We start from the raw sequence: 27,645 nt of genomic DNA, 5'->3' as shown, positions 1-27,645 counted from the left end.
TCGTGTTTCCAGAATATGTAATTAATCTAGTGGAAAAAGTAGATCAAAGAAAAAAAATATGTTGCAGGATTATGCATTGAACAAAACACAATTTATTCTTTTTGTATGACTGCTTCAGTTCTGCTTCACTGTCATCAGCAGATTCAATGTGTGTGTGTGTGTGTGTGTGTGTGTGTGTGTGTGTGTGTGTGTGTGTCAGTTCAAGTTAAATGATACTAAACAAATATAAAAGTAAGGCTATGTTACCTGTTTCACTGACTGTTTCTGAGAAACTTGTGTTACCCAAACATTTGGTTGCGCATTTTACTGCTTATGTGCCTTCTTTATTATAGGTGAGTCTTAATACAGTTCATATGTAACTAATAATGTTCTGTTTATAATAGAGGGAAACATTCCACGTAGGAAAAATATATCTAAAAACAAAGATGATGTGACTTACCAAATGAAAGTGCTGGCAGGTCAACAGACACACAAACAAACACAAACATACACACAAAATTCAAGCTTTCGCAACAAACTATTGCCTCATCAGGAAAGAGGGAAGGAGAGGGAAAGACGAAAGAATGTGGGTTTTAAAGGGAGATGGTAAGGAGTCATTCCAATCCCGGGAGCGGAAAGACTTACCTTAGGGGGAAAAAAGGACGGGTATACACTCGCGCACGCACACACACACACATATCCATCCACACATATACAGACACAAGCAGACATATTTAAAGACAAAGAGTTTGGGCAGAGATGTCAGTCGAGGCGGAAGTGCAGAGGCAAAGATGTTGTTGAATGACAGGTATGAGTGGCGGCAACTTGAAATTAGCGGAGATTGAGGCCTGGTGGGTAACGGGAAGAGAGGATATATTGAAGAGCAAGTTCCCATCTAATTTCAAGTTGCCGCAACTCATACCTGTCATTCAACAACATCTTTGCCTCTGCACTTCCGCCTCGACTGACATCTCTGCCCAAACTCTTTGTCTTTAAATATGTCTGCTTGTGTCTGTATATGTGTGGATGGATATGTGTGTGTGTGTGCGTGCGCGAGTGTATACCCGTCCTTTTTTCCCCCTAAGGTAAGTCTTTCCGCTCCCGGGATTGGAATGACTCCTTACCCTCTCCCTTAAAACCCACATCCTTTCGTCTTTCCCTCTCCTTCCCTCTTTCCTGATGAGGCAACAGTTTGTTGCGAAAGCTTGAATTTTGTGTGTATGTTTGTGTGTCTGTTGACCTGCCAGCACTTTCATTTGGTAAGTTACATCATCTTTGTTTTTAGATATAATAATGTTCTGTGTTTTCTTAAAATACTGTTAAAGAAGTAGCCACAGTTCGGCAGTGGCAGTAACTAAACAACTATAACACGTACAGAGAGAGACATATTCAAATGCCACTACCAGTAATTCCTCTATAGGACTTTTTCATTGTATAGGACGTATGTTTAAGTAAAAGACATTATTAATTGCCAAACTTTGTGAAATATCATATGTAATAAACATGGCAGACAGCAGGATGAGTACCCAAATGTGCTGATAATGTATGTTTTGCAGAAACCGTGAGTGATTCTGATGGACATAATCACACTTGTGCTTATTGGTTTATCCAATGTTAATATTAAACAAACTCACTGACAGAGTTGTAACAGCATACAAACATGAGTGGGAAGTGATGGACAAAAAGGACTGGTTTAATCAGATTTGGAAGATCACAGTTTGTAAAATGAAATTCAAAAATTGCCATTATCATAGCCGTGCTTGGTAGCAGGTAAAACATTGTTCTGCATATGTTTGGTTCAGTACAGACCTTCCTCATAATTTCTAGTACAGAGATTATCAGCACAATAAAAAGTTTCAAAGTAAGGAAGCTGGTAACCCAATGAAATCATGTTGAAATATGCAGGGAGTGTGTTAATAATAATCATTTTTTTTGTTCATAAACTGATCTCCCTCAGGGGGTACTAGTAGTTAAATGGACTCAGCTGTAGCTGCAAGAAGCAGAAGTGTCATGTAGAGTCTGGTACACCTGCGAATATATTGTGCCAGGATACACAGTTACTTTTTACATACATTGTGCATGTTTGATGTAATTCATTTGGACATAGTGGTAACTGATTTCACACCCATGGAATCGTGATTTAATAATAGTGAAAAGTAAATTTCAGTAGTTAACAAGTGGCAGACTCAGTATTGTTCACATAGGGCTACACATTGAGTTGACTGTCGAGGCTCTTCCATGTCTCAACAGATGGCTTCAGGCTTTTAGTTTTGTCTCATAAACTATTGCCAACTACCTTGCCAAAGTGGTAGCACCAGTTCCCGTCAGATCACTGAAGTTAAGCACTGTTGGGCACGGTTAGCACATGGATGGGACACTGTCTGGGTCTCCCGAGTACTGTTGGGAAGTGGGGTGCACACAACCCTTGTGAGGGCAATTGAGGAGGTACTTGATTGAGAAGGAGCGACACCGGTCACAAAAACTGACAAAGGCCATGAGAGCAGTGTGCTGACCACATGCCCTCCATATCCACATCCATTGATGCCTAAGGGCTGAGGATGACACAGTGGCTGGTTGATACTATTGAGCCTTCAAGGCCTCTTTGGACAGTGTTTGTTAGTTTTGTTCTCTTAAGCTGTTATATACGGTTATCTGGAAGTAACACACAGCTGTAGCCAGAACATTTATATTTTTGCCAGTTATCAGTAATTCTATCGAAACTGTTGAAGACCCTTTCATATTATGCTATGAATTTGTATGTTATTTATTAATAAGTCTTGTGTTACAATAATTTTATTCTGTTTATAAATTTTCATTGCATAACAGCATGTAATGATTATTTTGACATGATCTTCTGGTAAACCTTCTGGGATGTAAGGTCGTGGTCCACGACCTTACATCCCGGAAGGTTTACCAGAAGATATGTCGTCCGGTCGTGAAAGCCTTCATACTATGATATTTTGACATGACTTTTTCATTGCAGTTATTCCTGTTTTTATACAATTTTAAACAGGTTGTGAGACAGCAACTGTACAAGAATATGATTTATATAATACAACCAACCAGATTCAACAATATTTTAAATCTTGTTGCAACTGGTTGGCTGTTTTACACAAATCATATTCCTGTTTTCTTTGCTCCTCTTTATCAGTTTATGCAACAGGTCAAGGGTGGACAGTTGACAGATGCGTAACTTAGATATCAAACTTGAATACGTTGCTTAAAATAATTTTCCATTGGGGACAGCCATTTTGATCATGCCATATGTTACACACAGGCTTTGTCTGAAAAAGTAAAAGACTTGACACTTTAATAAAAATTTAGTGTTGGTGACTAGATAAAAATCCCGTGCAACTTAAGACGCAATTGCAATACTATTAATGCATAGTACACTACTAGTCATGAGACGTGTGGTCAATGTTTATGATTTTCTTGAAAAGTGTTTGACATTGAGGATAATTGTTGAAGTGGTGATATAACTCACTATGTAACAATTAAATTTAGAATTTTGGTATTTTTGGAAAGCCAAACGAAAGAAAGAAAGAATACATAAGTACAGAACACATTCTGGGAATATATCACCAGCTTACTGTCTCTGCTGCTTTTTATATTTTATGAATTGCCTAGTACAAAGTATAGATAATTCAATTTTGTTGCAAGCTAATTTGCATAATCTTCTTGTATTCGCCTTTTCTCTGTCCATTGGTTCAGTGTAATCTACACAGGATATGACAGATTTATCATATCCCAAGTTGTAACAACATGGCACTCGTAAATCTTATTACACAATGTAAACTCCATAAATTTGGAAACTGTTATGGAACATGTTGGCAATTTTAGCTTCGTTTTGTTTGTGTTTCTTACAGAAGACAGAGTAAGCGAGATAAGATCTTTCATACTTGGTTTATGGGGCTGTGTAATATAGTGTTGCAATTGAAGGTCCACTAAAACTTAGTTTTTCATTAACTCTCCAGACTGTATGTTAAAAACAATGATTTGGAAAGAAATCTTTCTCTTATTTCAGGTGATCATGTAGTGCCCTTGTACATTCCACAATGTAAAGATTGCAAGTTCTGTAACTCTCCAAGGACAAATCTGTGCTCAAAAATACGCTTGACACAGGTAAACTTACATATTTTATTTTTTTTTGTTTTGTTTTGCTAGTGAAATAAGAATATTACAAATGTGCTTTGGTCACAGTTACATAAGTCATGATGATAGAGGTGGCCTCAAAGAAAATTGTGGATAGCACTATGAAAAGTGCCTCTTGCATACTTTACCTACTTTCATTCCATAATGTCATATGGTATAATATTTTGGGGTAACTCTTAAAGTCAAACAAATGTTTTCAGAGTCCAAAAGCGTGTAATACGTATTATTTGTGGAGTAAATTCACGGATGTCCTGTTGACACTTTTTCAAAGAACTGGGTATACTAACTACTGCCTCTCAGTATATTTACTCCTTAATGAAATTTGTCCTAAATAATATATTTCTTTTTCCAACAAACAGCTCAGTTCATACATGCAATATCAGGAACAAAAATGATCTGCACAAGGACTTAAAAGCACTTACTTTATTTTAAAAAGGGGTCCACTACTCAGGAACACTCGTCTTCAATAATTTGCCAGCAAACATAAAAAATTTAGTTACAAATAAAGATCAGTTTAAAAGGAGCCTGAAAGAATTACTAGTGGCCAACTCCTCCTACTCCATTGACAAATTTCTTAATAGAAACAAATGATGTATTGAATATACTCATACTATTAGTTTTGTTATTTCAGCTTAAAAAAATTAAAGAAATTGATATGTTCCACATCCACGAGGATTTCCTCAGCACGGATCTTTGGAATGAAAAACTAATCTAATCTGATCTCTCAAAGTGCACTTGTTCAGTTAATTGCAGGTATTACGGAAATACTTAAGTTATCTTTCTTGATGTTTGCAAGGTTACTGTTGTTTTGTAACTGTTTAACAGTGTGTCTTATTTAATAAGCCATTCTTCTCATATTAAAATTATCTGATGTGTATATTAATAGAAAGACTCCCACGAAGTTACAGAACATTTCTGCAAAAAAACTGAGTAATAAGTGTAGTAATTACAGCAAGCTGCATCTATATCCACATCATCCTTCATACTCCAAAAGAGATAATTCTGTTAAATATCAATGTTCTATATGAAATTGTTTGCTGGTTTCAACATTCCTTCTGTTGCCATGCATACAATGATCGTAAACTTTAAATAAAGACAAAGAATTTGTGCCAGACTTTAACTGCAAGATATATTCCTTGTTTGGAACAAAAGTCTGTATGCCAAGAGATAGTAAACCGTTGAAGTATACCTTTGTGTCAGCGCCCAAGTTTGCATCATATGCAGTTATTGTCTAGTTTTCATCTGTACAGTACATAGGGTTCAGATAAATAAATAAAAAAGTTTGAAATATTGCATTTGCTGGGAATGTTTGAAATAGATATTGACTTCATGGTTGCCATTGTCAGAGACCATACCATCACTTCTGAATTCAGTGTCATTATTCTGACCTGAGTGAAAGAATAGTGATAATAGTGTACTAAAGAAATTTTTGACTGTGGTACATGCCTGGCAACTTGTGTACCTATACCTTAGAAAGACCACTGGTTTTTTGTAAAATGAAAATGGTTTTAGAAAGGTCCAACAACTGAAATGGACTCTATTTTATCAAAGAATAAAGGACTTTTGCAGGATGTGATGGTCCTAAATTACTTTTAAATTGAAAGCATAATAGACTGAAAGATTACCAACAGTTAATCTTTGAAAATTAATAGATGGAAAGGGCAAAAATTTAACAAAGATGCTTAGGCAAACAGCACAAGAAATTGCAGGTATCAAAACAAAATTTAGGAGGAAACCTCACATTGACCAAGTTCACCAGTGAGAGAGGGTAAGATTTTAAAACAATCTGTAATAGGAACAGAATAGAATGTGCTGAAGTAAGTACCACTTCTCAGAAATGTCTTAAAGGGATGTGAGAAGGTACTACAGGTATAACAATTTGACCAGGTAAACAAGCTAAAACAATACGAATTCCCTGAAGGAATCATTTTAGGCTCTCTGCAGGCGTTAATCTGTGTATACGATTTAGGAGGCAGTCTGAGCAGTCCTAGCAGATTGTTTGCAGATTTTGCCATCAATTACCATCTAGTAAAATCATCATGATGTCAAATCAAATTAAAAAATGATTTAGACAAGATATCTGCATTATGCAAAGGGTTAGAGTTGACCTTGAGCAGTAAAGAGACTTCCTTGTGAGGCACCACTTGCCTCACAGTATTGAGAATTACACATCTCCTTTATGACACTGACATTTCATAATTAATAACATTTAATTATGGATGGAGGGAGTTCAGAAAGTACAACAGACTACGGTGCTGCTACTGATTTATTATTTCCTTTCTCAACATCAGTAGGAACCAGAATAATATCGTGCCAAAAGATTCTAATAATACCTAGCATTCATAAAAGATTCAGTCATGGACAAAACTCCTGGCACTTGGGCTGATTATTGACTAATCTTTGTGTATGCAACCACCCACACATTATGAAACCACTTAGCTGGCTCATCACTACTTGCTAATGCTTCTGCCAAAAATGACGCTGGCTGACTCTGAGCTACTTTGTCACGCTGGATGCTAAGAAACGAGAAACACAAATCTCATTGTAATGATGAGAGGTTTAACCACATATTGCTGGAGAGCCCAGAGGCTATGTTTATTTTCCTGATGGTCAAGGTGCAGCAATGTGTCCTCACATCCTGTAGATTACATTTAAAAAATTGCATTTAATGTTGATTACATGTTAAATCACAAACGTTTAAAGGCTATCTGTTCAGCTAAATATCTAGATATTTCATTTATGAATAACATAAACAAGGGCCATCAAATAGAAAATGCTTCAGGTGGGGAACCAAAGACTGCATTTTACCAGCAGAACTCTTGGAAGACAAACATACCTACTAAAGAGACAGCCTACACTATGCTTGTATGTCTTCTTGATGCTCGGTATGGGATCCTTAACATGCAGGCTTGACAAAGGACGTTAAAAAAAGTTTAAAGAAAGGCAGCTCATTTTATATTGTTTATGATTATTAAAGCATCTGCTAAAGTTGTACTATTATTCATTGGCTGAATTCTTTACTGCCAAATTTCATGATCTCAACCGTATTTTGAGGTGTTTATTTTGTATATGAAATATGGGAGTGTCACGAACATGACAAGGAGTTGGCATGGCAATCATTGCAACAGTCAGTTTTCATTGCTGTGAGATTTTTTTAACAAAATTTCAGTTGACAGCTCTCCACTAAATGTGAAAATATTTTTTGACTCCCATCATAAGGATGATAAAATAAGAGTAATTAGAGCTCATAGTGAAAAATTGAAGTGTTAATATTTTCCCTTCTGCTAATCTCGTGGCATTTCTTCTTTTAAAATGCCATGTTTTGCAGTAAGTGACATGCATTTGAAGATTTTTTGCACTTCTGTGCAATTCAAGAAATTAATCAAACTTGCAGATCTTTGCTGCCCTTCCTTCTCCTAACAACTGGATCTCACTTGGCCTAAATTCTGTATTAGCTACTTCCTTTTCCAGCCTTCTCCCCTTTGCCACTGAAGTAAGAACATACATTTTGTGAAGGGGAGAGTACTCATTTCTATTTTAAGTGTTTCTCTTTGCAGTACTCAGTTTCCATTCCTAAATTCAAGTTGATACCAGGTATCCTGTTTCTTCTTTGATTTTTAACAATTTCCTCTGTTGAATTTTCATTTTATAAATACACCACAAAGAGCCTTTTGCAAGTGTTGAATAAAATGCAGAGTAGAGAACTGAATTTAAATTACCACTTTTTTTTTAACTTATATATATTTAGATTCTGAGAAAGCTTTTAGCTGTCCTTGCAACAAATCTGTTGTGACAACCCTTGAGAAATGAGGTACAGCTCAATTGTAATGTCAGTATACAGAAGAGTGTCAGTGCTACATTTTAATTTTCAGTGTGTGGAGACACACAGGAGGCTATTCAGAAAGTAATCTTAGTTAGGGCATAAGTAAAATAATGAAATAAAGAAAAGTATTTAAAAAAAATCCCTAAAAATATGTGTCTGCATTCCAGCTAGACCTTATCGCCATTCATATTTAAGGATTTTTCATATCTCAGAGGGGTTAACAAATGTCCTCTGCATAAAATTCTACTGCCTGATACTGCAGCCAGCCCATGACACCAATTTGAATTTCTTTACTGGAATTAAAGCATTTGGGAGCCAAGGCACTCGTGTATAAAGAGGTGCTGTAGAGCTGATGGCAGAACTGTTGTTTTCCAAGCAATGTGGTCAAGCTTTGTCATACAGAACACAAACCAGTAATCCTGAGACCAGATCACTCGGTATTCTTTGTCCCACAGTACATAGCTTCTTTCATGTTCCCTAAAATCTACAAAGAAAGTGCTTTAATTTCTCAATAAAAGGTAGCTGTAATCCTCCTGGCTGACAAAGGGCAAATATTTTATGCTAGTGTTTTTCTGCATAGGCGTAGGAAACCCAAGACTAGTCACCAGTCATGATTCTATCTTAAATAGGCCTTTTCCTTCTCAATTGTAATTAAAAAGAAAGTCCAACAGATAAGCAGTCCTCCAGAGTTACAGTGAAACTCCTATTTTACGTTTTTGTGTGGTTCAGACTTCACAAAATTGAGGAAAATGCAGACTCTAGGAAAATGTTAAACCCTCTCCCCCCCAAATATGAGCAAAAATACATGTAATTGGCATATATGATTAAAAATCACATTCCTCTCCAATATTTTGTATAAAATCTGTCTATGTGAAGGCAATTAAATGCACAGTACAATGTTTATACAATAATTTGTGGTGTTATTAACAAGATCGCAGATGTGTAACAGCAAGTAAAAGATCATCAAAAAATTGAAATTGGGATCTGCGTACAAGCTAATCAAGCTATCTTCCAACCTTCTATGACTACAAATTATACACTTAAAACACGCACGTTTGAGAAATTATCATTTTTGCTCCCCCAGAAAAAAGCAAACATTGATGAACATGTTGAATTAAACCAAGACCATCACTACAGCTAAGTGCTTAAACCAAAAGCATACGTGCAGAGTTCTGCTTAATAACAAACTTCGTCACCATTGCTGTTATTTTTTAATGCTTTTCTTACAAGCCACACTTCATATTCTCACCACTATTAATGTGTTATTTTAGGTGTGATGATAGAAACAGATGTGAAAAAATGAGTTTACTTCCCCAATTTATGTTAAGTGAATTTATGTACACTGTGCAAAGAGCAAAGTATATACGTGAGTAGTGTATGTAGTTATTGCAACTGTATTGGTCAGATTTTAACACAAAAGTCTTTAAAATGTGCTATCACAAAACCCTTTTTCTATTTCTGTTACACATCTGTCATAGCACATCATCTGCACCCTCACCTGTACTCCTATTTTTCAAGGGTCACTCCTCCTCTCCACAGATCCAGTAGGCGAGCTCATTTTACGAGTGTTAGTGTGGTGTAGTGGCTGCATTGGCTATTGGGTGACTTAACAAGTCGCCAGCCAATAAGAGTACACTAGCCAGAAGTGTGCGACATTTCCTCGATTATGAGCAAGCACATTCTTAGAGACGCAGTGTTCGAATTTAAAAGGTTGATGATTGCTATTGTTGCTGAATACACTACATTGTGAACACTTGTAAGAAGATGAGACTGATTTATAAGTGGCACAAGAAAAGGTGGTGGCTAGATGTGTTCTTCACATATTGGCTCGGTCCGGAACACTTAGTCGACTGTCTTGTTTTTCCATTTACTCTGCAACCTAGCAGTTGTTGTATCATCATTGTGTGGTGAAGCTAAATATTGCAAGTTGTGTAGGCAAGTAGGCAACACAGATCGTGGATCATGTCAGCATTTCCTTCTTACGTCTCCCCTATCTGCAACGACCTAAAATACTCCCTTAACTCAATCACCTGTGGTGTGAACCATGTGTCTTTTATCCCACTTATAACTTGTTCTGTCACATAAAATGTCAGTAGTAAGGAAATGGGCTGAAGTCGAGCGAGATTTCGAGGAAGAACTTAAAATCGAGGAAAACCTTACTAGGAAGAAATGTAAAAGCTGGGAATTTGTAGCATTGATCTTATGGGTTTTTCACATGGGCTACAAATTTGTTGTGTAAAATTGCGAAAAACTTTGGAAACATACAATCAAAGTTCCACTGTACTAAGTTCTCAGAAAGGAGATTTTGAACCTAACAATCACAGGGCTTGTGGTAGTGTAATTGTTAAGTCACAGTCTTGTGCAAAACACTGAGTAATCTGCAGAAACTTGAATGACAGTTACAATGTTGATGAGTTCAATCAGTCACTCCTGTCATTATTATGAGCATTTGCCTTGTGCTATTAAAAAGACAGTGAGTCACATAATCTTAACTTTTATTATTTGGTTTGTATACAGGAGAAATTACACAATTAATACCAACAGCTTTGAGGTTTTTGCTGCTAAAGACTACTGCAGAACACATTTTAAATTTGGTAGGTTTTTTAATTGCATTTCTCATTTTTAACAGCTGTTGCAGGCAACTGAGAAGCAGTGTGGCTTTTTCAATATTGCAGCTATAAGCACTCTGTTCTGGTGCACGAGTCAGTGTAGCAACTGTTCTGCTTCCCACGCTACATCCAGATAGCTGTGTACTTTTAATATACAGATTGCTGAAACTTAGGGCTGCTCAGTGGGCAGTGGAAAGTTGCACGATGGAAATTTAAAAACAAAATACTGGCCGAGGGAACTAAATAACTAAAATGAAATGGAAATGACCAGGTTGTACAGCCAGGCAAACGGATTGTAGTTGGACCCAAGCAGAAGGTCACAGTATTCAAAGAGATAAGAAAGATAAAATGAAACAATGGTAGGTGTGCAGATTTCATTAGAAAACTTGCATCGTGAAGTCTGGGGGCAATTTTTTTTCTTTTTTCTTTCTTTCTTTTTTTTTTTTTTTTTTTTTTTTTTTTTTTTTCCCCCCCCCCAGTAGTGCTGTCGTGTTTGTAGTTAAATTTCCTTGTAAGTGCTTGCTTTTCACACATTTCATCTCAAATTCGCTACAATTGTTCTACATGCAACATGTGCCTTAAAAATTCGATGAATCGTCTCGGAAAATAAAGAAAACAAGAGTTACAAACAAAATACCTTTAGAGCCCTTCAAAGTAATCACCATCAGCTACAACACACATCCGACATTGGTTGTAAAGCTTTTGGAAACTGACAGCAAATGATTCATGTGGAATCGCTCGAAGCACCAGTGCCGCATGTTGTTGGATATCCACAACATCTGCAGAGTGTAAGTCTTTCAGGCCTAATTTAAGATGGAGAAACAAAAAGAAGTCTTTCCAGTACCAGATCTGGCAAATGAGGTTGTTTGTCATCTTGTGTTGAGCAAGAAAGTTGAGCATGGAGAACAGTGTGGGGACAGGTGTTGTGGAGGAAATTCGGCTGTCCACTCTGGTACAGTTCTTGAACCCCCTGGATGCTTTGCAGTAGCTGTTACCAAACGTCTGTGGGCGTTTGACCTCCAGTTAGAAATTCTTTATGGTACAAGCTCTTGCTGTCAAAAAAGATGAGCAACATCTTTTAAATCTTGGATTTTGTCAGTCAACTTTTTTTTAAAAAAAGGTGAGGAAGGTGAACACCATACCTCTGACTGTTGCTTGGTCTCCGGATTGTGTTGTTAGCACAATGTCTCATATCCTGTAATGATGTTTTCCATCAACTGCGGATTCTGGTAAGACATCTAGATGAAATGTTGCTCACCTGTCATTGTGTGTGGTACCACCCAGATGCAGATCTTCCACCCTTTCAAATGTTCCTGATCTATAGTGCAAACACTGTCCTTGCTTATCTCCAACTCTTCTGTTATCATTCTCACCAGCAGCTGCCATCATCTGCAGGCATCCATCGCATTCATTAGATGTTGTCTGGGACTGTGCTTATTAATAGTCGACCCAAACATGGCTCATTCTCAACACACTCCTTTCATTCTCTAAGGTATTTAAAATCACTCACATACATTTTACTCATACGTTAAGACTGTATCCTTTGTACTAACATTACGTGAGTCCATTGCCGTTTCCCCTAATTTTAAGCAAAGCTTCATGTTAGTGCGTTGCTCCATCTTTGCTATGACACAAGTTCTCACATTGACTCCGCTAGCTTGGTTGCAGCATGCACCACTGCTTCACTTCATTGATTTGTGTGTTAGGAGGTACTTGCTGCTATGTCTCTCAGAGCAAATGCATGAGCATCTCATCATAACCTGCATGGTTCTTAACATACGGGACCATTCACCGAACTTTCCAGGCGCAGCTGGTACGTGAGGCCCATTATAATAAACAGCCTTCATTTTCTCATGGGTTTCTCAGAATGTTTGAAAAGTGGCTTCTAAATATTATGTTGTCGTTGCACAACAGATGTAAATTGGAAGGTGCAAGATTGGGTGATCAGTGTCAGTTCAATTGCAGGTGCAATGTTCTGCAGCAACATCAAGTGGTTGTGTGGTCATTTTTGTGGGTGCATCCTCAAAACATTTTGGATGAACTTGCTGTAAATAACATAAGTATAGTAAACACACTCTGCATTACTTTTTTAGTATTAGCGTACTTTTTTTAATTATTCCTAGTATATGATCTTGTCTTGTATTCACGTGACTGAGGTGTTGTGGGTTGATCGTAAAGAAAACCTAAAGTTTTATTGGCATTTTGTTAGAGATGCACAAGGTTATTTTCTATTGCAATTGTGCACTGTGGAACATCATAATAAATAATTAACAACTTCAAATGTGGTGAAAACTGGAATACTGTACTTCAGATGCAGTCTTGATGATTTATCATCTGGTTTCTTGCTCAGTGATGTATGTGAAACTGTACTGACATTGGTGTCATCTTTTCTGATTGTGTGGCATGTCACGAACACTGTGCCTTTTTTTTGTTGCTGTATTTCTGTGGTCTTCTGTTAACATTTTCAGTCTCAGATGGCGATTTTTCAGGACATGCATAATAGAATATTGTAGTGCAGTTCAGCAGAATACATTTTGAAGTACAGTGATTCAAATCAGTCTTTCTGAAGCATTGGTTGTTTGACTGATGGCACTTGTGTAGTACTTTAAAACTCCTGAGGTGTTCTGCCCCCTCCCCTACTAGTGACGTGTGTGTGTGTGTGTGTGTGTGTGTGTGTTTGAAAAAAGGGGGGGGGCTAAGTAAGTGAGGGTGAGATTGACTTAATTGTTTTATTTCTTCAGTTTCTGTGCTAATTATATTTCCTTTTTTCAGGGAAAAGGTTTAATGCCAGATGGAACAACACGATTCACTTGCAATGGGAAACCTCTGTTCCATTTCATGGGATGCTCAACATTCAGTGAATATACTGTAGTGGCAGAAATATCTATTGCCAAGGTATTGTTTATATGATTATGGTAACATCTGTATGTTTTGGCCATTAAAATATTTGTTGCAATGCCATTTGTTAAAATTTGAAACCCTGAAGTTTTTATCTGTTTATGGTGGGAAAAATCTAGAATTACACATACAACATTTCTAATTTTCCTGGAGAGCACAGGTAGTCCTCATGTCAGTGACACTCTTCTCACATGCATAAGGTACAGCTTAATGACAGAACTTCATAGTGTTTCATTATTCCTCTTGCTACAGTCACCCCAGACAATCACCAACTCACAATTTTCAAATGCCAATTTCACACCTATTGCAACATTCAGATTTACCACACTTCATGCCAATTTTACAACAACACAAAAAAATAAATCTGAAACTGTAGCAGTGAAAGAATTCCAAATATCACTTACTTGCCAACAATCTCCGAAACAGTGTCATGCACTGGTCCACTGACCATGGTATGCTATTTCTGAAAGCATACACTTTATCCTTTTCAGTTAGTTTGTTGTGCCTCATCAGGGCTGTAATACCATTGTAGAGACTTTTTGTGTCTAAGGATAAGGTGAATAATTCTTGGTGCAGCACAGATATTGCATTTGTATTGATGAAATTTGTTCTGTGTTGATACATTTTGCTCCTTCAATAAACTAAAGTGTCAACTTAATGTGTGTAATACTGTTGTTTATAGGATATTTCAAGTAGTCGTGCAAAGTGTATTTCATTCAAATGGATAAACTAGAATAGTCAGCTGTTGTAAACTTGTCATGGAGAGATTACTGCTAATAACAGTGTCTCCAAAGTTGATGTGCAGGTGAGTCTGCTCTTTCCAGGGATGGCATCTACTGACTGAAATACATTGGGCAAAGTGTATTGCTCTAAATGAGGTCCTGTTGAAAATAACTGTATGCACCTACAAAACAGTCGTTGGTGATGTGCCAAGAATTTCCTCCTTGCATTGGTAAGTTGTGTTACGTAACTTGACATGGACTGCTCACTCATGCTGCAGGTAAACACATCTGCTCCAATGGATAAAATCTGCCTTCTTGGCTGCGGAGTGCCGACTGGATACGGTGCTGCACTTAACACTGCTGGCGTCACTGCTGGCTCAAACTGTGCTATCTGGGGCCTGGGGGCCGTGGGGCTTGCAGTCGCCATGGGCTGTCGTGCTGCTGGTGCGAAAAGAATTATTGGCATTGATATAAACCCATCAAAGTTTGAAATTGGTATGTGAAGTTTGCTTACTCTGAAACTTGTCTGAACTCATTGCCACACCTGATATATTGCTACAGCTGTTTTGTTTGTAGACTATAAAAACTGTGTCCAAGGAAATGAGTTTTGAAATTGTTGCCCATTTTGTTTGTCAGTATAGATGACCTAAAAGTACTACTCTCATTAGATAAATAGCTGGGAAATTGAACAGTGGAAAAACCAGGATGGAGTTACTACAATATCATGAAAAGGATAGATAATTATTAACCGTTTAGCAGAGATGCTGAGTATCAAGACTCAAACAAGTAAGCTTTCAGCCAAAAAGGTGTGTGTGTGTGTGTGTGTGTGTGTGTGTGTGTGTGTGTGTGTGTGTGTGTGTTTGTTTTGCATTCCGATGAAGGCCATTTAGGCCAAAACCTTACTTGTTTGACAGTATGCCTATCTCTGTGACCCAGCATCTCTGCTATATGGTGAGTAATTTATCCTTTTCATAATATTGTAATTATTCTGAGTTGGAAAATTGATGACCTGGCAAGTCTTAACTGAAATGATAAATGCTAAGAGCACAGTGTTTCAACAAAGTTCAGTTCAATCCATTATATATAAGTGTTCACAAAAAGTTTGTGACGGAAATAATTTGCACCATCTCTATAAGTTAATACCATACAAGTATTGAAATCTAGTTTGTATGTAGGTGTGTGAAACATAGTATTACGTTCCTTTACTACGTTCCCATTAGAACTACAGAAAGATAGCACAGGCTATCAACAACAAAAATGTTTCTCAAGTGTACTTCCAGTTTTTAGGGTGCTCTGTCCTAATATGATACAAAAAGTTGTCACCTGCAGTTTTTCGCACACTGAAAATTAATATTTTAAAGAGTACTTTTTAAAGATTTCAGTTACATGTATTTAAACTGGTATGAACTTGAATTTTCAGTGGCAGTGTTAGTACTGATTAGGATATAAGATAACTGTTATGATAAGCTCTTCAGCTCATTTTCTTTATTTACAGCTGTTTATTGCATAGCCTCACTTTACTATCTTGTAATACATGTGTTAAGTACTGTGGTTAATTGTAGTTTTAAAATTGTACTGGTTGGTTGTCACATTGGTAGTGAATTTGTCGTTAAAAATCATCAGAGGACCATACTTTGAAAATAAATTTGATCTGGGTAAGTCATGGGTACCACTTAAAGAAGTGTTGTAGCCCTCAGAAAATAGTTTGAAAATAAAAAAGTGTAAAAGTGGACTCTCAGTGTTTGTGACTTCTACATTTCTTGCTGCTGTTGGTTAAAGTTTGTGAAAGCATTAACCAAGGAGGGAAAATGCTTCAAAGTTTTCTTATCTATCAAAAGTGTAGTTGAAGGATGTGATACAGTGTTTCAAAACTGATGTTAGATTCCATTTTTAAATAAAAATATTATTCTCACTTAAATTTTTGATGAAAATTATGTTAGATATAGTGGCATAATTGTCACTTCCATTTCAAAACTGACAGCATTTTTTTTTTTCTTTTTCACATAATTATCTGTGGAAAGTTACATATTGTGTATTCACTGGAAGTGCTAATTTACTTTTCTCAAGGCTTGTGCTATTAAGAACTCAACTTCCTGCTTAAGTGTCATTGAAGGTGCTGTAGCTGCTCAGCTGAGATTCGTCTCTGCCATAGTAATTAACCCTTTAAAGACTTGATTCTATTTTTCTTACTTTTCTAATAAAGTCTTCAATTTTCCTTTTAGCAAAGAAATTTGGTTGCACAGAATTTGTGAATCCGAAAGAACATGAGAAACCAATCCAAGAGGTGCTGATTGAAATGACAGATGGAGGATTGGATTACACATTTGAATGTGTTGGTAATGTTGATTTGATGCGTGCTGCTCTTGAATCGTGTCACAAAGGTTGGGGAGTCTCAACCATTGTTGGTGTTGCTGCAGCGGGAAAGGAAATAAGCACACGGCCATTCCAGCTTGTAACTGGCCGCACCTGGAAAGGAACTGCATTTGGAGGTAATTCTTTCACCATAATTGTTGTTTTCCAAAACACGATTTAAAGATTTAAAAATTGCCCATATGTCTCTCACACAATACATTCCACCTCCCCGACTCCACGTTTGTGTGTGTGTGTGTGTGTGTGTGTGTGTGTGTGTGTGTGTGTGTGTGTGTGTCAGTCATTGGTTGTATATCTGACAAAAAATCTGTTATCTATGAAATGTTCCCAGTATATGCATATGTAATATCTCAGAATAAGTGTATACTAATCATGTACTGGAAGTAATGGTTCACTTTTTAATTATATTGCCTGCATCTGTGCAACTTTCACTCCAGTAATTCTGATCCTTGCCAATGTGGGGTTATTTCCATGCCTCAAGGATACAGAAAGCTGTGCCATAAGTGCAACCACAATGGAAGGGTATGTGTGGAGAGTTGTCCTGAAGAGTGGAAGCAGCCTTTTCACTAGTTGCAAGGGAAACAGTCTGCATAATTAACTGATCTATCCTTGTAACCTTAGCCAGCATGGCCATGTTATGCTGTTATTGAGAGTGGCTGAAAGCAAGGAGGAAACTACAGATGGCAGAAAATCCAGAGAGATTCTGATAAGTGAAGTACACCAGTGTCAAGACACTGTCCGTACCTTCACTGCGAGATAACAGTGATGTCACTGGTAACAGTGCCACTAAAGCAGAGTTACTAAACATGGTATTCTGAAAGTCCTTCAGAGAAAATGAAGTAAATATTTCAGCATTCAAACAGAGAACAACTGCCGGCATGAGTAACTTAGAAGTTCATGTCCTCATTGTAGCGAAACAGCTTAAATTCCTTTTCAAAGGCAAGACCTCTAGTCCAGATTATATAGTAGTCAGGTTCCTTTTCAGAGTATGAAGATTAAATTGCTCCATACTGCCTGCTCAGAGAAAGATCTGCAACTAAAGACTGGAAACTTCCACAACTCCTACCAATACCCAAGAATGGAAAAGGAGTACTCAACTGAATTACAGATCCATATCATAACACTGATTTGCAGTAGGATTTTTGGAACATATACTGTTTTCATTCATTACAAATTATCTCGAAGAAAACAATTTATTGACAAATAGTAAGAATGCATTCATAAAATATTGTTCATGTGAAACACAACTATGTCTTCATTCACATGAAATAATGAGTGCTGTCGACAGGAGATGTCAGATTGATTCCATACTTTCAGAAATCCAGAACAGTTTTAGATACTGTTTCCAACAGGCAAGTCGTAATCAGTTTGCATGCCGATGGAGTATCGCCTCAGTTGTGCGACTGGATGCACGAGCTCCTGTCCCTGCCGCCGTTGGATAAGCAGCTGCAGCAGGAAGTCGTATACTCCTAGCTCACTCATTTGTTACATAATTTAATTCTTAATTTCTTTGCATGTTTTTGGTACTTGCATTGTTTAATTCATAAATTTCTGGCGTATTATAGTATTTGAGAGTTGTAGCATCGCGTTTTAGTACCTGAATAGTGTAAAATCGCGTAGTCTCCTTCCGCCACCGAGCAGTGTGTCAGCAGTGCGCAAGTAGCAGCATTACTGCATTTACTAGGCAATCTTCTATTTTAATAACCGTTTAAATTTTGTGTCGATTTGTTTGCGCCCTCTGTAGATTAGTTCAGACGTTCTTTGCACAACAGTTTTTAGCATGGATAGGGACTGCAACTGCTGTGTTCGGATGCAGGCTGAGTTGGCATCCCTTGGCGCCCAGCTTCAGGCAGTGTTGGCTTCGGTCACACAGCTTGAGGCTGTTGCCAATGGGCATCACTGTGGGGGTCCGGATGGGGGTTTGTCAGGGACGGCCAGCTCGTCCCACGCATCCCCCGATCGGACTAAGACTGTGGTTGCCCCGGATACTGCCCGCATTGAGGCTGATCCCTCACCTGTGGTAGAGTGGGAGGTCGTCTCAAGGTGTGGCAGGGGGCGAAAGACATTCCAGAGGGCTGAACGGAAGGTCTCTCCAGTTTTGTCTGACGAACCGGTTTCAGGCTCTGTCTCGGGCTGATACTGATCTTCGGCCTGACATGGCTGCTTGTCCTGTTCCAGAGGTTGCCCCTCAGTCTGCAAGATCCGGGCGGTCGCAGAGGGTGGGCTTACTGGTAGTTGGGAGCTCCAACGTCAGGCGCGTAATGGGGCCCCTTAGGGATATGGCAGCAAGAGAGGGGAAGAAAACCAATGTGCACTCCGTGTGCATACCGGGGGGAGTCATTCCAGATGTGGAAAGGGTCCTTCCGGATGCCATGAAGGGTACAGGGTGCACCCATCTGCAGGTGGTCGCTCATGTCGACACCAATGATGTGTGTCGCTATGGATCGGAGGAAATCCTCTCTGGCTTCCGGCGGCTATCTGATTTGGTGAAGACTGCCAGTCTCGCTAGCAGGATGAAAGCAGAGCTCACCATCTGCAGCATCGTCGACAGGACTGACTGCGGACCTTTGGTACAGAGCCGAGTGGAGGGTCTGAATCAGAGGCTGAGACGGTTCTGCGACCGTGTGGGCTGCAGATTCCTCGACTTGCGCCATAGGGTGGTGGGGTTTCGGGTTCCACTGGATAGGTCAGGAGTCCACTACACGCAACAAGCGGCTACACGGGTAGCAGGGGTTGTGTGGCGTGGGCTGGGCGGTTTTTTAGGTTAGATGGCCTTGGGCAAGTACAGAAAGGGCAACAGCCTCAACGGGTGCGGGGCAAAGTCAGGACATGCGGGGACCAAGCAGCAATCGGTATTGTCATTGTAAACTGTCGAAGCTGCGTTGGTAAAGTACCGGAACTTCAAGCGCTGATAGAAAGCACCGAAGCTGAAATAGTTATAGGTACAGAAAGCTGGCTGAAGCTAGAGATAAATTCTGCCGAAATTTTTACAAAGGTACAGACGGTGTTTAGAAAGGATAGATTGAATGCAACCGGTGGTGGAGTGTTCGTCGCTGTTAGTAGTAGTTTATCCTGTAGTGAAGTAGAAGTGGATAGTTCCTGTGAATTATTATGAGTGGAGGTTACACTCAACAACCGAGCTAGGTTAATAATTGGCTCCTTTTACCAACCTCCCGACTCAGCAGCATTAGTGGCAGAACAACTGAGAGAAAATTTGGAATACATTTCACATAAATTTTCTCAGCATGTTATAGTCTTAGGTGGAGATTTTAATTTACCAGATATAGACTGGGACACTCAGATGTTTTGGATGGGTGGTAGGGACAGAGCATCGAGTGACATTATACTGAGTGCACTATCCGAAAATTACCTCGAGCAATTAAACAGAGAACCGACTCGTGGAGATAACATCTTGGACCTACTGATAACAAACAGACCCGAACTTTTCGACTCTGTATGTGCAGAACAGGGAATCAGTGATCATAAGGCCGTTGCAGCATCCCTGAATATGGAAGTTATTAGGAATATAAAAAAAGGGAGGAAGGTTTATCTGTTTAGCAAGAGTAATAGAAGGCAGATTTCAGACTATCTAACAGATCAAAACAAAAATTTCTGTTCCGACACTGACAATGTTGAGTGTTTATGGAAAAAGTTCAAGGCAATTGTAAAATGCGTTTTAGACAGGTATGTGCCGAGTAAAACTGTGAGGGATGGGAAAAACCCACCGTGGTACAACAACAAAGTTAGGAAACTACTGTGAAAGCAAAGAGAGCTTCACTCCAAGTTTAAACGCAGCCAAAACCTCTCAGATAAACAGAAGCTAAACAATGTCAAAGTTAGCGTAAGGAGGGCTATGCGTGAAGCGTTCAGTGAATTCGAAAGTAAAATTCTATGTACCGACTTGACAGAAAATCCTAGGAAGTTCTGGCCTTACGTTAAATCAGTAAGTGGCTCGAAACAGCATATCCAGACACTCCGGGATGATGATGGCATTGAAACAGAGGATGACACGCGTAAAGCTGAAATACTAAACACCTTTTTCCAAAGCTGTTTCACAGAGGAAGACCGCACTGCAGTTCCTTCTCTAAATCCTCACACAAACGAAAAAATGGCTGACATCGAAATAAGTGTCCAAGGAATAGAAAAGCAACTGGAATCACTCAACAGAGGAAAGTCCACTGGACCTGACGGGATACCAATTCGAGTACGCGAAAGAACTAGCCCCCCTTCTAACAGCCGTGTACTGCAAGTCTCTAGAGGAACGGAAGGTTCCATATGATTGGAAAAGAGCACAGGTAGTCCCAGTCTTCAAGAAGGGTCGTCGAGCAGATGCGCAAAACTACAGACCTATATTTTTAGCAAACAGAACACAGCATCTTGTTATCAATGGAGAGACGTCTACAGGCGTTAAAGTAACCTCTGGCGTGCCACAGGGGAGTGTTATGGGACCATTGCTTTTCACAATATATATAAATGACCTAGTAGATAGTGTCGGAAGTTCCATGTGGCTTTTCGCGGATGATGCTGTGGTATACAGAGAAGTTGCAGCATTAGAAAATTGTAGTGAAATGCAGGAAGATCTGCAGCGGATAGGCACTTGGTGCAGGGAGTGGCAACTGACCCTTAACATAGACAAATGTAATGTATTGCGAATACATAGAAAGAAGGATCCTTTATTGTATGATTATATGATAGCGGAACAAACACTGGTAGCAGTTACTTCCGTAAAATATCTGGGAGTATGCGTGCGGAACGATTTGATGTGGAATGATCATATAAAATTAATTGTTGGTAAGTTGGGTACCAGGTTGAGATTCATTGAGAGAGTCCTTAGAAAATGTAGTCCATCAACAAAGGAGGTGGCTTACAAAACACTCGTTCGACCTATACTTGAGTATTGCTCATCAGTGTGGGATCCGTACCAGATCGGGTTGACGGAGGAGATAGAGAAGATCCAAAGAAGAGCGGCACGTTTCGTCACAGGGTTATTCGCTAACCTTGATAGCGTTACGGAGATGTTTAATACACTCAAGTGGCAGACTCTGCAAGAGAGGCGCTCTGCATCGCGGTGTAGCTTGCTCGCCAGGTTTCGAGAGGGTGCATTTCTGGATGAGGTATCGAATATATTGCTTCCCCCTACTTATACCTCCCGAGGAGATCACGAATGTAAAATTAGAGAGATTAGAGTGCACACGGAGGCTTTCAGACAGTCGTTCTTCCCGCGAACCATACGCGACTGGAACAGGAAAGGGAGGTAATGACAGTGGCAAGTAAAGTGCCCTCCGCCACACACCGTTGGGTGGCTTGCGGAGTATAAATGTAGATGTAGAAGATCACAGTTTGTAGTAATTGATGGAAAGTAATTAGTAAACAGATCTCTGGTATTCCCAAAGGAAGTGCTATAGGCACTCTCCTGATCCTGATCTACATAAACGACACAGTGTGACAAAACAGGCTAGGATATTTTTACTTCCCCTCTTGTCTTGCCGTCTGCGTAATTAGTTTTTTTCATTTTTGAATTAATTACCATTAACATACGTGAGTGTAATCTGCATTTTCATAAGAGAAAGGTTGGCCCATAGTTTTAAAGGATATAACACCAGATCTAATTTTGTGCCTAGTTTTACATATGTAATTGATTTTCTAATTTATTTCAGTAATGCATAGTTAGTATTTTTCGTAATAGGGTGAAATCAATAATTGTTCCATAACTTAAATTCCATTGTTGACGTATAAACAAATTAAATTCTGTACTAGTTATAAACATTTGGAGGAACAACTAATAGTATTCTTAAAGTATTTATTTGGCTCTTTGAAAACATGTTAGCAAAGCCAGACCTTAATTAATTCCAAAGTAATTAAATTTTGTCAAAAGTATTGTTTATGTAACTGTATTTGTTGATTTCATCATTTAAACAAATAATTCAACTTAACCCCTGTTGTAGAAGAAACTGTTAAAAAGATAAAATGTTTCGATGTAGTTATTTAATTTAACGAGTTAAGTTTTAATTTCTGTAAATTAAACTTAAAACAATGTGTAAGTTCAGTACCTATTATTTTGAGGATATATAAGGACCCGGATTTTGGTCCCAAGTCAGTCCACGGCAGAGTTTGACGAGAAACCTGTGTTGGTTGGAATGACAACAATGCATCACCTTAACACTGAAATAAGTGTTACACAATTAGGCTGTGTGTTAAAGCAATGCCAGTGTCTGCTCAATATGTACCCGATTATTCTTCAAGAACCGTGAACTTTGTGGTTAGGTTTTACTACTTGTAGATGTTCAACCGGAAACTATTGTAGCAGTATGTGGATGTTCACCTACAACCTATTAATGAGCCTTGTCGAATGTTAATCAATAGTGTGCTGGCCATTTGTTAACTGTGTAATGTTAGGGGTTGTGAAAAGTGAAAGTAAGACTGTGAAACACAACTGTGCATCTGTGGGCTACATTATTTACCATAGTCAGCGTCCAAGTTACAAACCCCATTTTGCAACCAGTGTAGCAACGCAGTAAATAAACTCCGAGTACAACAAAAGATCGACGAAGAAAAAAAGGCGAGCACCGCTACAATAGGAGACAATCTTAGCAGCTCCGTTAGATTGTTTGCAGATGATGCTGTCACTTACCATCTTTTACAGTCTTCAGAGGATCAAAACAGATTGCAAAGTGATTTAGACAAGATATCTTTATTGTGTGAAAAGTGACAGTTCATTTTCAGTAATGAAAAGTGTGAAGTCGTCCACATGAGTACCACAAGAAATTGGCTAAATTTCAGTTAAGTGATAAATAACACAGATCTAAAGCCGTAAACTGAATACTTCATAATTATTGATAACGTAATGTAAATGGATAGATAAAAATTACACTCACCAAGCAGTGGCATTATATTATCAATGAAATACTTAGCAATTACAATGATGAATAACTTAAATTGGAATGATCACACAGATAATGTTGTGGGCCAAGCAAACCAAAGACTGTGATTTATTGTCAGAAGACTCAGCAAGTACAACAGATCTACTAAGGAGACTGCTTGCCACCTCTCGTGGGGAATTGCTTTGCGGTGTGGGATCCACATCCGATGAACATGTGGACAACACCAAAAAGTTCAAAGAAGGGCAGCTCATTTTGTATTATCGTGAAATAGAGGATGGAGTGCCACAGACATGATACTTGAATTGGTGTGGCAATCATTAAAATGAAAGTGCTTTTCATTGCATCTGAAATTTCAAACACCAACTTTCTCCTCTGATTGCAGTAATATTCTGTTGTCATCCACCCACTACATAGGGAGAAATGATCATCATGATGAAGTAACAGAAATCGTAGCTCGCACAAATAGATTTAAAAATATTTAATTGTTCATTTTTCCTACGCACTATTAGGAAGTGGAACAATGAAAAAAATAGCTTGAAGGTGGTTCAGTGGACCCTATGTCAGGCATTTAATTGTGAATTGGAGACGAGTCGTGTAGATGAAGCCAACACGTTCCACATTAGTACAAGTTTGGATGCAACCTAGTCCCGCAGATCATGGGATTGAAGGACTGTCTGGTGAGATCAAGGAAATTTTCCGATAGATAAGAGGGAGGAAAAATTTGTGATTGGTGACTGGAATTAGATAGTAGGAAGAGAAGGAAAAGTAGTGGGAAGACAAGGACTGTGGGAAAGGAATGAGAGGGACCCACCAGGTCAAACTTTTCACGTGTCATAATTTAATCATCACTAATATTAGTTTAAAATAATGAAAGTAGACTGCATATGTGGTAGAGATCTGGAGACACATGATAATTCCAAATAGACTACATAACTGTAAGACTGATTTTGAAACCAGGTTGTAAACTGTTAAAACATATCCAGGGCATATATGGACTTGGACCATAATTAAAATGTTCTGATAAGCTAGGCAGTAAGTGCAGACTGGCTAAGCAGGAATGCCTGAAACACAAATGCAAATCTATAGAAGCCTGTATAGGGAGGGGGGGAGACAGATACCACCTATAGGAAGATTAAAAGACCTTGGGAGAAAAGAGAAGCAACTTGTAAGGTACCTCCCCCCCCCCCCCTCCCCAGATAGTAGCTAATTTTCCGTTATTTCCAGTTTTGCTATTTCACATATATGAAATGATTGTATTAGTGCTGCAGTACGGGCAGAGTAAGGAACAAGCTGTTAGTTCACACGCTGGTTAGCAGATGCAGTTGGCCAACTGGTGCTTCCAGAGCCAGTGGAATGAGGTACCGGTGCAGAAATCGCTCGTGGTGTCAGAACGGAGATACATAGTGGAAAACATTTATTCCGGTGTGAACAAGTAACTGCTATTAAAATATATTCACTAATAAAAGTTGCCATTCACCATTCAGGCATTAGGAATAGTCTACGGGTCATAGTGAAGAAAAACCCAGTGACGAAAGAGTCGTAAGCTATTTTTCTATTAGAGAAGGCAACTGTTAATGCCCCTGTAAAAAATGAAATTTTTTAAAATGTGAGTGAAGAAGGCAGTGCTACTTGACTGGTTCATATGGTGAATAATATTGAATAATCTTCTGTTATAATTTTGGAGATTTTTTCAGTCTGACAGAATGATGATGATGTGGTCTTGGGTTTTTAGCAGAGTCAACCAAATCTCTGCGTTGTATTTACACCGAGTTTGGCGGCTTCAGGATTTTTGAGCAGTTGTCTTGTGTGAATGCTATCTGGTCTCCAGGAAGCATATAATTAATCTGTTGTCACATTTGGTGGCACACCAAATACCAAACCATTTTCACCCAAACGCTTTATGTATTTGTTGGTTCCTTTTATTACAAGTGCAGGGAAAATTGAAGAGTAATAAAAGAAACTTTACTGGTGATTGACCAGATTAACAAATTTTGTTAGCAATAAGAATTTTGTTAACATATATACTGTCTGTTTTGGGCTGCCAATGTCAGTAAAATTAAAAAGATCATTTCTACATATTGTAGTATGTACACTAGTTTGTTTTCCAGTCTTTTTAGTCAGTTTGACATGTTTGGACAGTGATTCTTTTATGTAGGTTTTTAAGCAGCTCATTTTTATTTCACAGGATTTAAGAGCAGGGACAGTGTGCCTAAACTTGTTGAAGACTATCTGGCCAAGAAAATTATGCTTGATGAATTTGTTACTCATAACTTGCCATTTGAAAAAATCAATGAAGCGTTTGATCTTTTACATGCTGGAAAGAGGTAAGAGGCTGTTAATCTCTGCTTTTCACAGTATTCACTACTAAGTAGAATGCTTTTGTCAAGCTCTATTGGTGCAATATTATGATCATTGACTAGAATGTAATATTAAACCATAGTTTTTCAGTAGTTTCATTTCATTGTCGTTGAGAGTGTTAAGTGTACAGTGTTTCCTCCAGGTTGTCCTTAGTGTGTTCAATCAAATAAAACTATAAGTAACTAGTACTTTACACTCCTGTGAATATTAAACATTTTCTTCATGCTGCAAATAAAAACTGTAGATGGTTATCTGTGAATGTGAATGTGTGTCATTGTGAGCAGTCACTAATTTTAAAATTTTATTAATTTTGTTCAATTTAAAGTGACATTTTCTCTCTCTCTCTCTCTCTCTCTCTCTCTCTCTCTCTCTCTCTCTTTCTTTCATTACCTTGTTTCTTGACAATCTAGGGAACTGTTCTTATAGAGATGTAATTCTGTTTCCAGCATTCGAACTGTTGTTGAATTCTGAAGACTAAGATTGTGAATACCTCCTGGTGCTGCGTCTCGTGGAAGAGATTGTTATTACTCAGTTAAATGTGCTTCCAAATGTATTGGTGTCATATTGGATATTGCATTTACTTTTATAACACTTGCATGTACTTGTTTACAATTTTGTGATACAAAGAAGCCAAATAAAGATATTCATTTAATTGATTACGTATTTAATGTCAGATGTAAATGCACGCAATGTTTGCTGAATTTCATACAGTGGTGGCTGAATTTAAAAAAAAAAAATAAAAATAAAAAAATTCGTTCCTATTTTAAGCTCAAATATTTTGTACTGAAAAGGTAAACAGTAATTGTGTGATAGAGGGCACATGTTATAATTTCACAGGTCAGTTTTTATACGATTGTGTGATGGTTGAACTACTTGATATAATTAGTGATTGTTTTAGTACAGTATATTATTCCCCCGAGGAGTTGAGTTCACACCACTATCTGAAGTCAGAAATGGGGTCTCTCTCTCTCTCTCTCTCTCTCTCTCTCTCTCTCTCTCTCTCTCTCTCTGTCTGTGTGTGTGTGTGTGTGTGTGTGTGTGTGTGTGTGTGTGTGTGTGTGTGTTTTTCACCTGACTTGCATATGTGGGACACTATTCTCCCTTTCAAAGATGCTGTCAGATTTCTGAACCTTTATTTTTCACGCAAAAATGTGTAGAAGGCACTGAACATATAGATGTATCTTAGCCACATGTCCTAGGGAGTGGACAGGATGTGTCTGCTCCAGTTTTATAGGGCCTCTGTGCAGTCATGGATGAACTGTGGTTACACAGTGTACAGGTAAGGGAGACCTTACCAGAAGATAGTTGATGCTGTATGCCATGAGGGCATCAGGGTGGCCATGGGTCCTTACAGGACCGGCCCCATAACCAGTCTGCGCCAAGGCTGGTGAACCCCCACTTACCATTTGATGGCAACTCCTCCTGGTGGTTTCAGGCATGTACATTCCTCATGACTCCCAATCACCAGCATACCATACCATTGCTCTCTCAGCTGTGGAATGCCTCTTGACCAGTTGTCCACGGGCAACAAGACAGTTTGGGATCTGTGCGAAATGTGTATGGGAGTCCGTTGGTGTGGGGCATGTACAGGCTCAAATCCAGGGTTTTAGCAGACTGCCACCCTAGTTGCTGCAGAGGCCCAGATTTAGTACAGTACAGGAAACATTTCATTCCTGCTTCTGTTTTTAATGCGATATTTTCCAACATTTTAAATGAGCACCGCATCGATATAGCCATATTTTCCAATGGATCTAAATGGGGGGACTGTTGGATTGCTGTGTTATTTTCCTGGATCATGTCCTCAAGTTTCAGTTCCCTCAAGAGTTCAGTGTCTTTGATGCTAGATTAACTAT

At 38.6% G+C, this 27,645-nt stretch overlaps 1 protein-coding gene across 1 annotated transcript in view; it reads left to right on the top strand.

The window, feature by feature from the left end:
• LOC126243368 (alcohol dehydrogenase class-3) overlaps nt 1–26,444 on the top strand; it is a 34,574-nt gene extending 8,130 nt beyond the window's left edge. Inside the window, exons 3-8 of the mRNA XM_049948159.1 lie at nt 4,004–4,101; nt 13,336–13,458; nt 14,462–14,678; nt 16,406–16,672; nt 25,620–25,758; nt 26,239–26,444. Of these exons, the coding sequence (XP_049804116.1) occupies nt 4,004–4,101; nt 13,336–13,458; nt 14,462–14,678; nt 16,406–16,672; nt 25,620–25,758; nt 26,239–26,263 (869 nt within the window). The 3' untranslated portion in view covers nt 26,264–26,444. The remainder of the gene's footprint in view (nt 1–4,003; nt 4,102–13,335; nt 13,459–14,461; nt 14,679–16,405; nt 16,673–25,619; nt 25,759–26,238) is intronic.
• The last annotated feature ends 1,201 nt before the right edge of the window (nt 26,445–27,645 follow it).

Source organism: Schistocerca nitens, chromosome 1 (assembly GCF_023898315.1).
Source record: "Schistocerca nitens isolate TAMUIC-IGC-003100 chromosome 1, iqSchNite1.1, whole genome shotgun sequence".
Classification (NCBI taxonomy): Eukaryota; Metazoa; Arthropoda; class Insecta; order Orthoptera; family Acrididae; genus Schistocerca; species Schistocerca nitens.
The sequence above is the reverse complement of the archived record's forward strand: the minus strand, read 5'-3'. Positions and strand labels throughout refer to the sequence as shown.